This window comes from Ricinus communis, chromosome 10 (assembly GCF_019578655.1).
Source record: "Ricinus communis isolate WT05 ecotype wild-type chromosome 10, ASM1957865v1, whole genome shotgun sequence".
Classification (NCBI taxonomy): Eukaryota; Viridiplantae; Streptophyta; class Magnoliopsida; order Malpighiales; family Euphorbiaceae; genus Ricinus; species Ricinus communis.
Window position 1 is genome coordinate 22330375 of NC_063265.1, and position 16792 is coordinate 22347166.

General features: G+C 29.3%; 1 protein-coding gene and 1 long non-coding RNA gene across 4 annotated transcripts; one reads left to right on the forward strand and one right to left on the reverse strand.

Moving 5' to 3' along the window:
* Nucleotides 1-5707: 5707 nt before the first annotated feature.
* LOC125368621 lies at nucleotides 5708-11651 on the reverse strand. Of its 2 annotated transcripts, none has more exons than XR_007214268.1 (3): nucleotides 11286-11651; nucleotides 6378-7734; nucleotides 5708-6275 (listed from the first exon to the last, which is right to left on the reverse strand). It is a non-coding gene; the product is annotated as an uncharacterized LOC125368621 (long non-coding RNA). The 2 variants fall into 2 exon arrangements; XR_007214267.1 differs by having other exon boundaries at nucleotides 7527-7734; nucleotides 11286-11627.
* On the forward strand, nucleotides 5835-10785 carry LOC8273879 (sulfoquinovosidase). 2 transcript variants are annotated; one of them, XM_002522120.4, is made up of 8 exons: nucleotides 5835-6847; nucleotides 6959-7091; nucleotides 7481-7696; nucleotides 8003-8158; nucleotides 8415-8667; nucleotides 9276-9676; nucleotides 10010-10126; nucleotides 10222-10785. In XM_002522120.4, the coding sequence occupies exons 1-8, from the start codon at nucleotides 5835-5837 to the stop codon at nucleotides 10555-10557; spliced, it is 2625 nt and encodes an 874-aa protein (XP_002522166.1). In that variant the 3' UTR covers nucleotides 10558-10785. The 2 variants fall into 2 exon arrangements, with proteins under 2 accessions (XP_002522166.1, XP_048225602.1); XM_048369645.1 differs by having other exon boundaries at nucleotides 6959-7085.
* Nucleotides 11652-16792: the final 5141 nt, after the last annotated feature.

Genomic DNA, 16792 nt, shown 5'->3' on the forward strand with positions numbered 1-16792 from the left:
AGATCGGACTGCTGGTAGGCTCTCAGCTTATTAGTGTTAGGAATTTATTTGAAAACATCAAAAAGGCAACAAAAGCAATTTAAAATTTTTTCTCAATTTCTAGGATGGATCTCATTGATTAAGTTAATCATAACACATTAAAATAAGCAATTAAAGAGAGATTCTTACAATGAGTATGTCAGCCATGATATGATCCCTTTTGATTTCTTATTTGTTGATCTTGGCTAGGTGGATATAGACACTAAAGCTACTCAAATGACCAGCCTCTAATGGTAATTCACATAAGCTTCAAAGTTGGAATATCCTATGAACAAACCTTCACAAGAAAGATAGAGTGGAGATGATGAGGAGCGTATACTAGTTCCAAGCTAGATTGAATCTTAATTAATCTTATTAATTAAGTGTTTATGGCATCCTCCATTAACCTTAGTTGTCTATCATGCTTCATTATATATACATAGGGTTTAACCTAGTCTCTTAATAAGCAAGGCCTTAGCTTATTCTTAAGTTGGGCCTCAATTAGACTTGTTTAGACTAAGTAAATCAATTAATACATGGATATAGTTATAGGACCCTCTTAACCGAATAATATAGCCCAATATGTATTAAAATAATTAACTTTTAATTAGGCCCGATATATATAATCTAAGTCCAATCTTAAGCCTTATTTTAGTCTCAACTTTAAGTTTATTTATGTGTGATCCAAAAGGTTCCTAACAAGTTAACAATAAATTATGAATTATGAATTAAACCTTTTTAATTCAATGTCAAATCTCTAATTAACTTAATTCATATTTCATAGATCCATATTAGCATCCAGCGATGCATCATGACCATCCAAATTTGTAGAAAGGATTAGTGCCAACTAATAACCTTGTTTTAAATGATTTTTTCAATGTAATTCAATCCTTTCATTATTCTTATATTATAATTAGATCATAAAGTATGGATTCAAGTGTCAACTCTATGTTTGATCCAATCATACTTATTCTTTGATACAATTCCATTAACTTGTGAACTTGATATATGAATCCCAATTCATAATCAATATGTTCAACTACCTTGCACAAGGATTTGTATAAGTTAATGCACTATTAAGAAACTATAGGATATGGTCCTATATATGAATCCCAATTCATAATCAATATGTTCAACTACCTTGCACAAGGATTTGTATAAGTTAATGCACTATTAAGAAACTATAGGATATGGTCCTATATATGAATCCCAATTCATAATCAATATGTTCAACTACCTTGCACAAGGATTTGTATAAGTTAATGCACTATTAAGAAACTATAGGATATGGTCCTATGTAATAATTACCTTGGGTAATGAATCCTTTATTAATAATCTCATTATTTACGTATGACTCTTATTATACCAATTACTATCCCTTGAGCACCTTATGGTTAGAAGATATAAATATACCAAAGTATAATAGTTTTCGTATGAGATTAATAGATTATCTCAAGTCTAAGAATCACAACTTACATAATCATTTATTAGAGTAGTTATCTATAGACACATGAGTAATAACTTCCATATGGATTACTCCGAAGGGCTCTTATTCAATGTACTTGTTCTTGCAATAAGCATCCACATGTTTTATCTCAGTATTCATATATTTCAATCATATGAGATCGATTGCTTACTTTCAAAATAAGATAATAAATCCATTATGGTAGTCTCAAATGTTTGATCAATATCTACATGATCAAGATCATTATCTTGATCTAACTTTGACTATGAACCAGTTTAGGAACCACATTTTGTTGTGATGAGAATCTCACAATCATAATCACTTTATGATTTCTCTCACATTGTATTATGTATTCTATAGAATTCATATATGTTAATTTAAGTATACAAGTATTAAAGGTAGTCCATTTAGGCTTAAAGATTGGAATTAAATGCATAATTTATAATTGGACTAGACTAAATAAGCATTGTATATAACTAATTAGTCAAATAGGCTAATAAATCAAATATGGATTGGACTTAGTAAAAATGGTCTATACTAAAAGGATCTCGCACAATATAATAGATGTTTGTAAAATATAAACTTTCATATTTATAAGGAATAACCCGTTAAACAATTAAATTAAAGGTTAAAACATACAAATAAAGAAATTAACTTCTGAATCCATCTCTGAATGTGGCGAACTTTCCTGTAAATTCTAGTACACCACTCAATTAGTACAAGTGTCTCAAAAAATTATTTGAATAGGGACTTTATCTTCGTGCTAGTCTCTATAATTAGTTAGCATGCTATTATTAAGTTCAAAATCGTTCCAATTCTTGAAAAGCTATTTGTATCGTTAAAAAAATGGTGCATAAATTATTGCCAGGGTTGAGATTGCCTACTGACAAGTGTAGGTTTGGTACCCTTGAAATGTCACTAAAAAAATAATAAAAATTGCATTTCACTGTGATAACATGACTGTTTACCTCCATTATATGTACAGAGGTAACCGTTTAAAACACTAATAATGGAAATTTATCGGATGGTCTGTTTCTCTGAATCGGTCATCACTTAGCTTGTTTAAGTGTTCAAGTTCATTAATATGGCAAACGCAATGCAAGTATCAAAATTTTAATTAAAATTATTTTAACTTGATATCGATAAAATAGCAAAAAAAGAATTTATATTTCTTTCATATATCATCATAAATTTCATGGTAAAAAATTAAATAAAAATACATAAATATTAAAAAAAATTGAATAACAAAGTAATGAAGATATATATATATATAAATAAAAATAAATGTTACTTCTGTTTTAATTTGATAGAGCTACCATCAACTGAAAATAATGGATATGATATAGCCTTATAATAGACGTATATATTACATATTTAACTATCCGTCAACTATCCATCCTTTTGACGGTGGCGAAGGACAGAATCAAGTTTTCCATCTCCTCTATAATTCTTCCATCAAACAAAATAAAGAAAAAAATAAACTTCAAAAGAAAAATTATTTTACGGATTAAGAGAATGACAATTAATACACTTGTAATTGCGATAAATTGGCATCAAATGAAAGATCAAGTAAAAAAATAATCTATAAGAGATAAAATTTCAATTTTTAAAAAAAATTAAAGTGTATATATATATAATTAAATCATTCATTTTTTTTTTATTAGTTAAGAACTTAACCATAGACTATATAAATGTTTCAGTGGCTCAAATATAAATGGTAAACCCAATTTTATCAGTTCACAGACAATAAAATTGAATTTACCTATTACAATAGGTATTAAAGATTTTGGTAAAATTAATTAAGTGGACTGATGGGAAAACAAATATTACAATGTTCGATTAGAAAAAAGAATGAACAAATTTGTTAAATGGGATCAATTGCATTATCATCAACTCCAATTCACACACTTTTTTACTTTACACATTTTTACTTTCACAAAATGCATAATAAGTTCTTCATAAACGAGGAATTAAAAAATACAAATTCAGACATGAAAAGCAAACACAATATAATGCGGACACGCCGACAACGATTAACCTTAACTCGAGGAGACTAAATTTGTTCTCGTACCCAGGTGACCACTCTAGTCTCCATTCACATGAATGGCACCTATGATCAAGACCATGTACAAGCAAGCAAACCAAATCTATCCATTAACATGTCTTGATGCCTTATAATGGATGTTTCCCATATAAAAGGATAGTACAAACTGACATGCCCATGCCCATGCACCTCCTTTAATCAAGACCGGTTGATATTGTATCTAACTCAAATTACGAATTGGATACATTTGTTTTCAGAAAGGAAGTGAATTGGACCTATAAAAACGTCCAAGTGCAGTTGCGTCTTGACTTGTTGCAGGTGCACCGTTTGATTGTGTGCAGTAAGAAGACAGCCTATGCGTCTTCACGTTATAGAACACCATCCTTCTTGTTATTTAAGTAAAGCGTGTACATAACATTTATATATATCTTATAATTCCGCACTTGATTAAACAAACATCTTTTATGAGTTACATCACGAGTTTAACGAGTTAGGTTCTTTTTTTTTTTTTCTTTTTGTCTAACTTGAACTTATTTACTAAACTTGTGAGCCCAAACGGACCATATAACTTACGCCAACTTTGTCTATTTATAATTCTAGTAATATAGAAAAAAAATAATAATTAAAGAAACTAATTTATATAAAAAAATTTAAGATAAAATCCTTGAAAATAATAATAAAAAATATATATCCTCTTAGAATCATGATGATTCTATTATTTAAATCACCTCAAGTTTAATATTTGATTTAAATACTTTTTCAAATCACATAAACGGAAATATAAAAATAAAAGCCCAAAGGACCTGAAATTTGCCCATATTGGCCGTCATGTTTGAACTTGTATACACTCACATTTTTAAACCTTTGAAGTCTTCTTTTTTTAAAAAAAAAAATAATATAAATGTCAGTTTGGCCACTAATTTTGTACTCCAAGTTCAATTTAATCATTTTTTAGATTTATGAACATTTTGATCTAATTTTTTATATATTTAGTTTGAATTAGTCATATTTTAATAAAAAAAAACGCAAGTGAGTGTATACAAGTTCAAACAAGACGGCCAATATGGGCAAATTCCAGGTCCTCGGTCAACCCATTAGCAAGCCAATGACCTGAGCAGATCTATTTCAGTTTTCTTTTTTCTTGAGGTGGCCTTGTGGTGTTAAGAAACAAAAGAAAAATGGGAAAAGAGAGAGGGAGATAACAGTGTAGATTCCAATGCCACCAAAAGAAAAATAAATTTGATGCCATTGCCATTGCCATTGTAGTATGAAATTATTACAGATGAAGGAGATATATTCAAAAGATTGTCTGTATCCGACAATTAGACTAAGGTGATGTGTATTAAAGTTTATTGTTCACGTAGAAAAATTCATAAATCTTTTAAAATTTTTCATTCATCAAAATGAGTCATTTTAAAAATTCATATAAAAGATAGACTTTTTGGCGAAATCTCTCATTTTAATCAATTAAGAAATTATTTCAACTTTTGACTTATTTTACAAATACTTCTCAATTCTATTAATGTGATGTGTATTCTACAGGAGAGTATGAACAAATCTAAAATGAAAAACTTGTAAAAATCTAGATTTTTACAATTCATTAATATTAATAAAATTCATGAAAACCAAATGAGGCATATAAAAGAATATTCTCAAATTTGAACCGAATTTTAAAAAAAAAAATTATGAGATGTTTAATTACTTAATAAGTAAATAAAAATAGGTTACACAGTTATTAAATTTAATTATATTAGACAAAAATTAAATCTCAAGCAAGGCAATGAGAAAAAAGAAGTCACAGAGAAAAGTACATATGTGGATATAACTAGCAAAAAGTTGGACTCACAGTTTCGAGACCCATCCTCTCTAATTTTGCAGTTTATTTTCTACAATTTTTTTTTTTTACTTCTCTCCCTTCCACTAATAATTAATAATTAATCGCCCGACACCGCCAAGAAAGGAAAAAGAAAAAGAGCTTATAAAAGAGAAGACTGAAGATGAGAGGAAACATATCAAATGCAGTAAAACCACAGCAAATGAATAATAACTCATTGTATTTGCTGATAGCAACCATCAGTCTCTCACCCTCTCCACTTCCTTAGATGCAAAAGAAAAAAAAAGGGATGCTTCCCTTTTCTGAGAATTTACCAGATGACTTTTCTCATCTTTAAACCCTTCAATAAAAAGAAATATAAGAATTTTCTTTATAGAGCAAAAAAAGTAAATTAAACTCCCAAAATCCAAGATATGACACGTTTGTAAATCTATATATAGAATACATAAAACACAAATTCTATTAACGCCAACATGGCAACTATCAAAATAACCAAAAGACACAAGAAGCACCTAAACAATCCCTTCCCATCATCTCCAAGATCTCTTCCTTTCATTCAAGGAAGTCTGCTCTTCAATTCTCAAACTGTACCATCTCATCAAATCTTCCCAGTAGGGAGGGATTTTCAGCTTCTTTGTAGCACCAACAATGGTGGGTATATCTCAGTTTCTCATCAGTCTCAGCCAACAAGAGCCCTGTGGTCCTCCATTCCTGGACAAGCGTTTGTCTCCACAGCAGTAGCCGAGACAGAGGTGGAAGAAAGCAGGGGATCCTTTGTTATAAAAGATAAGAATGTTCTTTTGGTCTGTGATCATCAAAGTATCGATGGTATAAGAGTGATCAATCAACTGGATGATATCCAGCTTGAGGAAGCTAGTGATCTTGATTCTTCACCTGGGTATTCAAGTTTTGACCTGAAAAAGGATTTGAATGATACCCAGTTTCCTCTTTTGTTAATAACAGGTAGGCTATTTAGCAAAACAAGTAAGAAGAGGACTCCAGAATATGGTATTTACCAAGACATTGAGTTTAACACATGGGGACCACCCACTTCTGCAAGGTATTGGTTTCTTCTTGATCAAAAGAACATTAACCAGATTGGCTTTCAAGTCAGAGTTGGACAACCCAACTTTGAATTCCATCCAAGAACTTCACCAACTCGTTTGGGAAAATACCAGCGTCTAAGGAGCAAGCTGCGAAGAATTCGAAAACAAAGGCTTGGATGGTTTCGGTTCTTTACTAGACCAAGAGGGTTTTTTGCAGTCACCTCATTAGAGGAAACAGAAATGAAGGTCCCAAGGTTGACTGATTTCAATAGAATCTGCCTTAGCTATTCAAGTGAGGCAAATGAAAGTTTCTATGGTTTTGGAGAGCAGTTTTCCCATATGGACTTCAAAGGAAAAAAGGTGCCTATTTTTGTTCAAGAACAGGGAATTGGAAGAGGAGATCAACCTATTACTTTTGCAGCTAATTTGGTTAGCTACAGGTAGATATGCTTTTAACTTTGTAGAGTATCGTAGGTTAAGCTAATGAAATCTGATTGGAATATGCAATCTTTTTCTTTTTTCTTCTTTAATTCTATTCACCTATGTTGCAGAGCTGGGGGTGATTGGAGCACAACTTATGCTCCTTCACCGTTCTACATGACATCGAAGATGAGGTCTCTTTATCTAGAAGGATATGATTACTCTGTATTTGATCTGACAAGACATGATAGAGTTCAGATACAGGTATGTTAGTGACCTACTAAAACGTATAGACATGATAACATAACAGCATCAGCATTCAAATTTGCTCAGACCATGTATAATTGACAAAAGTCTATGCTAATGAGTGAAGCACGAATTTCAGTGACAGAACTACATGAATTGTTAAAAGATCCCTATTTTTGTCTCTAGATCAGCAGGGTATAGTAAAATGAAATTATTCACACCCTTCAGAATATATACAGAAGAAATTATGGAGAACTGGGTTCTGTGCTCATAAAGAAATTGCAATCTGGAATTTTAAAAATTGAATAATAAATATTTTGACATCTAAAAGGAAACAGTATTTAGATATAAGCTCATTCAGAACTCAAACTTGCAGTTTACTATTTTATATACAATGGAGCTTACAGATACACAGCAGTTCAGCTCAAGGAAGAATAATATATGGCAACTCACCTTCTGATCTTATTGAACGCTTAACGGAAACTATTGGGAGGCCTCCTGAGCTTCCTAAGTGGATTATATCTGGAGCTGTTATCGGAATGCAGGGTGGAACAGAAGCAGTACGTCGTGTTTGGGATGAACTGAAAGCTTATAAGGTTCCCATCTCGGCATTTTGGTTGCAGGTACTCCTTCCTTCTATTTAAAAATAAATTGAATCTACCTGAAATACAGAGATTTGTATCTTATTCATTCTATGATTCTCAGATCAAGCTCTAGTGTAATCTAAAACCTAACTCACTTCCATTAATGGACTCAGTAGATTATGATAAACATTGGTTGGTTGCACTGCATTAACCAGTTTAACTATCAAACAAATTGTATTAGTTTAAAATCTAAAGTTCCAACCTCCATCACCTAATTACTTCAATATTCAGGATATTGGTGTATCACAATTTAGAATTTCTCACCATGTAGTGATTCTTGTGTAGGATTGGGTTGGACAAAGAGAGACATTCATTGGATCACAACTTTGGTGGAACTGGGAAGTGGACACAACAAGGTATAATGGTTGGAAGCAACTAATTCAAGATCTTGCTGCTCAACATATCAAAATGATGACATACTGCAATCCATGCCTAGCTCCGGTACCATTCTTTTCCCAAGCCCATATTCTTTAAACACAGGCACATCACTAGTTGGAGTGTCCCTCATCACTATGTGTATGACACCAGGATGCTAATGTTCCACGGAACAAGAAAAAAGAAAAAAGAACAAAAGCAAATGGACCTTAACAAGTTGTCATTTCCTTTTAATAAAGCTTTCATCAAACATATTCTGATTAGGATTGGCTATAGTTAGAATATTAAGGCTTTGTTTTGAAGCTCTTATATGCCTTTACAGACAGATGAGAAACCCAATAGAAAGAGAAATCTTTTTGAGGAGGCCAAAAAATTGGGTATCTTAGTGAAAGATGAGCATGGAGAACCATATATGGTTCCAAATACAGCTTTTGATGTGGGAATGTTGGATTTGACACACCCAGATACTGCAAGTTGGTTTAAGCAGATTTTACAGGAAATGGTTGATGATGGAGTCAGAGGTTGGATGGCTGATTTTGGCGAAGGTCTGCCTGTAGACGCCACCCTTTATTCAGGTAAAAGATTCTTATTATTTCTTGACAGATTCAACCTAAGGTAGAAGTAATATCTTTGGTTAAGTAGGATTCATGTAAAAAGTGGATTAATGAATTAGTAAAAGTAGAAACCTCTTTGAAACAGCCATAGGAAGGTCAATGGCTCAATGCTTCTACAATTTAATGATTTTGTTTTGCTCCCTTGCTCTTGATTTTTAATATAACCATCTTATCAGAATGCATCTTGAGAATTTAACAATTTCATGAAGTACGATTAAGGACCACCAAATTTCTAAACACACTTGTATCTATATTTTGCTATTGATCATAACAAGGCTTTCAGTCATCTTCTAACTAATCTATCAATTATTGTTTGATAATCCATCTTTTCAGAAATTTATTTTATGATGCCATTCCTATGTCTCAAAAGCAGAAGGGTCAGAAGGAATTTCCAAAACATTTTACCAAAATGTATTCTCATCCAACAGTCCTAAACTCTTTTGCTTTAGTTTTCAATGCCATGAAATATTTTCACCCAAGAAAAGAAAACCTATGCAGCAATTTTTCTTTACCTTGTGGCTAAGGCCATAAGTAATAGTGCATCACTAACCCTGGACTGATTGTTTCAGGTGAAGATCCCATCTCTGCCCATAACAGATACCCAGAACTATGGGCCCAAATAAACAGAGAGTTTGTGGAAGAATGGAAAACGAACCTTGTGGGTAAGGAGAGAGAAGATCCAGAAGAGGCTTTAGTCTTCTTCATGAGGGCTGGTTTCAGGGATAGTCCTAAGTGGGGTATGCTATTTTGGGAAGGAGACCAAATGGTTAGTTGGCAGGCTAACGATGGGATAAAGAGTGCTGTTGTTGGACTACTGAGCGGTGGATTTTCTGGATATGCTCTCAATCACAGTGATATTGGAGGCTATTGTGCAGTAAACATGCCATTTGTCAAATACCACAGAAGTGAAGAGTTGCTCATGCGATGGATGGAACTTAATGCATTCACCACTGTTTTCAGGACCCATGAAGTAAGTTAAAAAACCAGGAATCTGTGTGATTCATAAAATGCATCATTTTCATAAGTTGAAAATAAGACACACATATATAACGTGAACAACAAAAATTGCTTGACTTTGTTTTTCTCTTCATTTTGACAATGCCGTGAAGGGTACCAAAAACCTTAAAATCTACAAGTGTCAAGAAGTGAACTAATTGTACTGAATTGATTATATAAAAAAACTGACAGTAATAATATGACAAGTGTCTCATTTTTGCATTTCACACTACTATAATTGCTTCAGAGGAGGATAATAATGTTTCATTTATCAGTTTGCTCATCCTAATAATCTTTGTCCAAGCAGGGAAACAAACCCTCTTGCAACAGCCAATTCTACTCCAATGACAAAACTTTATCGCATTTTGCACGCTGTGCTAAAATGTACAAAGCTTGGTATTTCTATAGAATCCAACTAGTAAAGGTAAGATCTGAGATTTATGCATATAACTTTCTCATGAATTCAATTAACTTAATTTAGATTATCTAACAGATCTTGCTCTTTCTCTATGAAAATAGGAAGCATCCCAGAAAGGCCTCCCAGTTTGCCGTCACCTATTTATCCACTACCCAAACGATAGGCATGTGCACAACTTGAGTTACCAGCAGTTTTTAGTTGGGACTGAGATCCTAGTGGTGCCTGTATTGGACAAAGGGAAGCAAAATGTCAAGGTCTATTTTCCAGAAGGTGAAACTTGTTCCTGGAAACATGTCTGGTCAAGAAAGCTATTTACAGCACAAGATTCTGAAACCTGGCTAGATGCTCCAATTGGTTATCCTGCTGTATTCATTAGGGATGGATCCTTCGTGGGTGAAACATTTCTAGAAAACCTTAGAACTCTGGGCATTCTTTAGCAAAGCAGTCCTCTAATTCAAAGAGGATCAAATTTGAAAATGATGGAATTGAACCACTTGCTAACAAAAGACCGTCATTCTTTACAAGTCTGTTTTTGTTGCTAACTGTACTTGTATCAACTTCCTTTCGTTGACATATGTCCAAGTTCATTTCAGACTAGAATTCAAAGTTCCCATGTAATCAGCCTCTTGACTCTCTGAAATATAACTCAAACGGGCTTAACAATATCTTTGGCAGTGTTTCTTCAATCTAAATATCATAATATTATCCAATATGTATGTTTCCAGTCTCCCGTTAGTTAGACATTGATTCTGTTCCTAAAGAAACAAAAGGCTATATAATATGATACCCTGAAATCAACCCCAAGTTGATTGCACTTCCAACTAAATTTGCACGACTAATTAAATCTAGCAGTTATAATTTAAAAGAAAAGTAACTGATTCGGATTCTCCATAGAACTTGCTATTTTCCTTACAAAATTATCCGAACTTGGAAATTTGCAACTTGTTAACTAAAATCCAGACTACCCAATGCAACAATGCAGGAATTATTACACATGAACTTGTCAAGCTGCACATGTTGTACGCAAAGCATTAAAAATCTCTGTGAGACAATTAATCAAACAGTTTATAAGAAATTGATATTAGAAGTCCACTAGCATCGAACAGCGTAATAAAACCAAAGAGAGCCAAAAAACACAAAAAAAAAAAAAAAAATCAGGACTGACCTTAAAAATGAGGTGCCTTTTAAGTTGGAACAGATGGGATGGTGGTTGTGCTTCGGTGAATTTGATTGTGATACAGAGCAGAGATAAGTTTCAATCTGCATTATGAAATAAGTTTGATTTCGAAATCAAAGAAATTATAATATATTTTGGCGGATCCGGATACTTGAATTGGATATTCTCTTATGCGCGCGCAAAAGACCTGTCTATTAATCTTAGGCCTTTACTTTTTTATTTTATAAAAAACCCCTAGTTTTTAGTTTAATTGCATCTTCTACACTGTTCTTTATTACAATTATACTTTAACCCCTACTAGCTAGGGCTGAGCATGGATCTCGGTGATTTCCGCTCGAACCGAATAACCGTACCGAAAAGTACCAGAACCGAAAAAACCGAAAGTTTTTATAACCGAATTGAACCGATCCGAATTTTTTTATGATACGGTTCTTTAGTAAAAGCAGAACCGATCTGTCTTGATCCGGACCAAACCGTAGAACCGAATTTTTACATGAATTGTTATCGAAATACAAAAATAATACATATTAAAAATAACTATAATATTATAATATACTTTATACTCTATAAAAAATATAAGTTATATATATTAATATGTCACATAGTATATTGATACTAGTAATCTAGTATACATACTATAATACTATATTTAAAATTTATTTACTATCTAAAAATTTTGACAAGTTAATTAAAAAATTACTTAATTTAATAAAAGTTATATAAATTAGTAAAAATTATAAAAAGATATTATTATATAATTATAATATTATTTACACTATATTTATTAATAAATTAATTTTTAATTATATAATATTTTTATTTTAAGAATAATAATATTAATTATACTAAAAGTATTAATTTATATAAATATTAAAATTAAGAAATAAATATTTTAAAAATAATTTTTATATTATTATACTAATAAAACTTAAAAAATTAAATATTTAGAAATAATTAATTTATTAACTTTTAAAATATTATAAATTAATATTAAAATATAAAAAAATATTAAATTATATTTATAAATTTAATTTTTTTTTTTTTAAAGGATCAAACAAAACTTGAGAAAAAATTGTCAAAACATCTTTTAACAATATAGAAGTTCTTTACTTCCTACAACAACAAAGGTTTTCATTTGTTGTCAAGATTGGCTTAGAAGTTCAAATAAACCTATCCAACTAGAAGAATCAATAGAGGATATTGAAAGCATAGAGTTAGGTAATATTTCTTTACTTCTTACATATGTTTGTTTATTGTTGATGCTGTTAAGTCTTATTGACGTAATTTTTTACTTTTATTGTAGAAATTATTCAAGATCCTGAGATTGGTGAGTCCCTTATGCCAAGATTAAATGTGGAGTGCTAATTTTGAGGGGAGGTAATAACATTCCTTTGCTAATTTTGGACATGTATTTTAGTGCTACATAAAGTTTGTAAATTTATTTATTTTAATGATTGCCATCTGTAAAATATTTTTATGCTAGTAGTAATATATATTTTAATGGTTTGTATTTGAATATTGAATGAATTATTGTATTTGCAAGTGATTGAATTGCGAAACAGGTTGTTCAAGAATGTGATTACAATTTTAATTCAGATTTTCATGCTACTTTTTTTAGGTTGGTAATCATATTTTCTCTAAATGTATTTGATTAAAGATGAGACTAAAGTTGTGTTTTTTAAATTTTTTAGAACCGAAAATAGCACTAAACCGAACTGTATCGAACCGTAAAATTGGTACAATACGGTATTGGATCCCTTCAATTTTAAAATAACCGAGGTTTGGTATGGTACTAGTGATTTATAAATAACCGAATTGGACCGATCCGTGCTCAGCCCTACTACTAGCAATATAATACCGTTGAAAAACTGATTTTCTAAAAAATATTATATTTTTTGGGTGTTGGTAATTAATTTGAAGATAATAGAGATTGATTTTTTTCTTCTAAAAATAGGTTTGATAAAAATGATTATAAAAAAAAAATTGTATAAAAAAATTAAAAATTTTAATTTATTAAATCAAAAAAATCTTAAATTTGTTGTATTTCAATATCTAACAATGACTTAGAATAAGTATTTAAAGAGTTCAAAACTTCACCCTTACCCTTTATTCCATTCTAATCTGTCCTTATCATATAAATATGGATGGAGGTACCAAGTTTCATCCTTACCCATTTATTATCCATACTCATATAACAAGTTTCATCATCTTTTTTATTCATCCTAATCCATCCTTAATATATGAGTATGGATAATAAATGGGTAATGTATAAGAACTAATTAGGTCATAAAAGGATAATAAGAAAATAACTCTTGATTTAGACATAGAGAAAATTACGAAAAGTCCGGTGATAAAAATTCATTGTATTTCTTGAATCTCACAGATGTTTGAAAAGTCAAAATGAGATATTGATTTAGTCTTGATTGATTCATTTAAATTTTGACATTTAGTCAAAATCTTTTATAATAAGATCATAAATTTTTGAGAATTAGTTAAACCTTTTTAATTAGACCAAAATTTTAAAAATTGTCAAAAATTTAGGTCAAATCTTAGAAATATTTAAAATTTAGTCAAAATTAGACTTTTTAAAAATAATTATATATTTATCTTTAATTAAATAGAGATAATTCATATTAATTTTAAAGAATTTTATTTGATATTATCAATATTTATCACTTAAAATTGAGTTTTAATTATTTTTTAATTATCTTTAATTATCTTTTTAGTAATTATCATCTCAAAATTCTAGGATTTACTTTTCCTGTAAATAGAAAGAAAGTCCCTAGGCAAAAGGGGAGCAAGAAAAAGATATATTAAGATTTTAATATTGACCTAAACAATTTAGAATATTTAAACTCTGTCTTCAAATTCAATTTTCCTTTTGAGATTTGTAAATTTGCAATTTGAGAATTTAATAACATCCACCGCATTTCATCTTTTTCTTTATTGTAGTTTTTTTTTTTCTTATTTCTTGTTTTTTTTAATTTTAATTTTAATATTTTTTAATCACATGTTATATTACTGAAATTTATATTATTAATTTATTTTAATTATTTTAATATATGTGTTAGTTTAATCTTTTTATTTGTATGCATGTATTGGGCACGGAGACTGACGGAAAAAAGAAATTGTAAATACAATGGAATGCAATTTAACATGTCTAATTCTCGAAGTCTGACTCTATCAAAAAATTTAATATCAATTATATTGTATCTATAATGATATTTTTTAATTATTTTATACTATTGGTTTCTCTTATAATTTTTTAATATTAATAAATCATTAGCTAGAAGTCCAATTCTATTAGAAGTTTCAATATCAATTATATTGTATTTATAATTATCTCTTTCAATTGTTCTTTACTATTGGGTTCTCTTATAAATATTTGAACAAATATTATAGCATAATTTTAGTTTATGTACAGATCTAGAGTCTGCTGTGTGAGTTTTTTATTTTCAATTTGAGTGTCTCTTTTATGTTCTTATATTTTTTTTTCGTGTCTTAGTCTATTTAATTCATTTTTTGCCTTTTATTTCATTAAGTTTTCAATTGTTTTTTGACCTTCTGTGCATGTGTAATTGGCTTTTAGGCAAGGAGAAATCAAGAAAATTATAGAACAATCGTAATCAAGCCATAAAGTTGTTCAACTCTATATAGAGCTAATTTGGCTCTATGTTGAGTCAATTGGCTCTGTGACCTAGGTTGACCGGCTCTACACCAGTATGTGCCCTATTTCAGATTTTTATACAATTTTAGTCTATTTTGTACATTGTAACTTAGTTTTATGCACTTTCCTTTTAATTTCTTAGTTGTAGTAGAATTGTAATAACTAGATTTAAATTATTGTGCTTTAATCTCTGTATTCTATTAATGGATGCCAGATATATACTATTTGATTGCATAATTAAAATTGGATACATAGAATTTAGGTTTAAAATTGGACCTTAACATGAAAAAGTAATCTAGTAGGTTAAAAAGGATGGTAATTAATTGTATTAATATAATTATTTACTTAAATTTAGTAATAAGTAATATTAATAATTGATTGAGTACATATCTATATATTTAATTCTAGAAGTCCAACTCTATTAGAAGTTTCAATATTGATTATATTGTATCTATAATTATCTCTTTAAATTACTCTATATTACTGGTTTCTTTTATAAAATTTTTCATATTAATAATTTATTGAGAATATGTCTAATTCTAGAAGTCCAACTTTATTAGAAGTTTCAATATCAATTATATTGTATTTATAATTATCTTTTTTAATTGTTTTATACTACTTGTTTCTCTTATAAATTTTTGAATAAATTTTATAGCATAATTTTAGTAATATTAAATGTAATATTCATGGACTTACATTTGGATGTTCATTATTTTATTTTTTAATTTCATGTATTGTTTATGATACAAAATACAAATATTTTTTAAAAAACATGACATAAAATTAATAACATTGACCTAAAATTTATATTTAATAGTTTATGTGTAAAATAAGAATGGCCTATCAAATCGAGATAAGGAAAAAAATTACTTTATTAATAATTTATTTTTAATAGATTTATTATTTGCTAATTAATTGTTATTTAAAAATATTTGTAGAATTAGGACCCTATAATCTAAATTTTCATAGAATAATTAATTAATTTATACCTTGCAGTTATATTCTTTGCCTTTTTTTTAGATTTCTTTATAAAACGAAAAATCTACAATAATATTGTGTTTTTGCCAAAAAGAAAAATTTAGCTTGATCGGGAATTTTATGAGCTTGTATTTTTAGAGGTATAAATTTTATTAATTTTATAAAATTCTTAAAATTAAGTTACAGTCGAGAAGTCAAATAAAGTGGAATGTTCTCAAAGATATAAAGAATGATAAATATATGAACAAGTTGGTATTAACCGTCACATTATGTTAAGAAATGTCCAATACAAGCTACAAATAATTCAACTCAACATATTTCATCAATGTAACATATTTCAAATTTAACTTGGAGAAGATAAGATTTTTAGAAAGTGTTGATAGTTGTAACATAAAGTTTCAAATTTATAATAATTTTTCAAGAGAGTGATCCATATTAATCAATTAGTTGATGTGAGAAATTTATTTCTAAAAAATAAAAATAGAAATTACTCATATCTGAACATAGATCCTAAAATAAAAGTAAAAGTAATTATTTATAAATAAAAAATAAAATTCATTAATCATGTTCTATTTTCATGATTATATTTCTAGTAAATGTAAAGGGACCTAGCAAGAAAGGGTGTTTTTAAGAGAAAAAGGCATATTTTTATAAAAGTTTTCATATAAAAAGAAAGTTTTTGTAAGAGTTTTTTCTTTTTGGTAAAAATGTTATTGTTGATATAAAAAGGGTGTTTTTATAAAGAACCTATATGTTTCATATTATTCTAAGCCCATAAGCTCCTTAACATAAGCATATAAAAAAATTAGTAATGTATTCTAAAATAAAAATAAAGGTAAAATTGTATAAA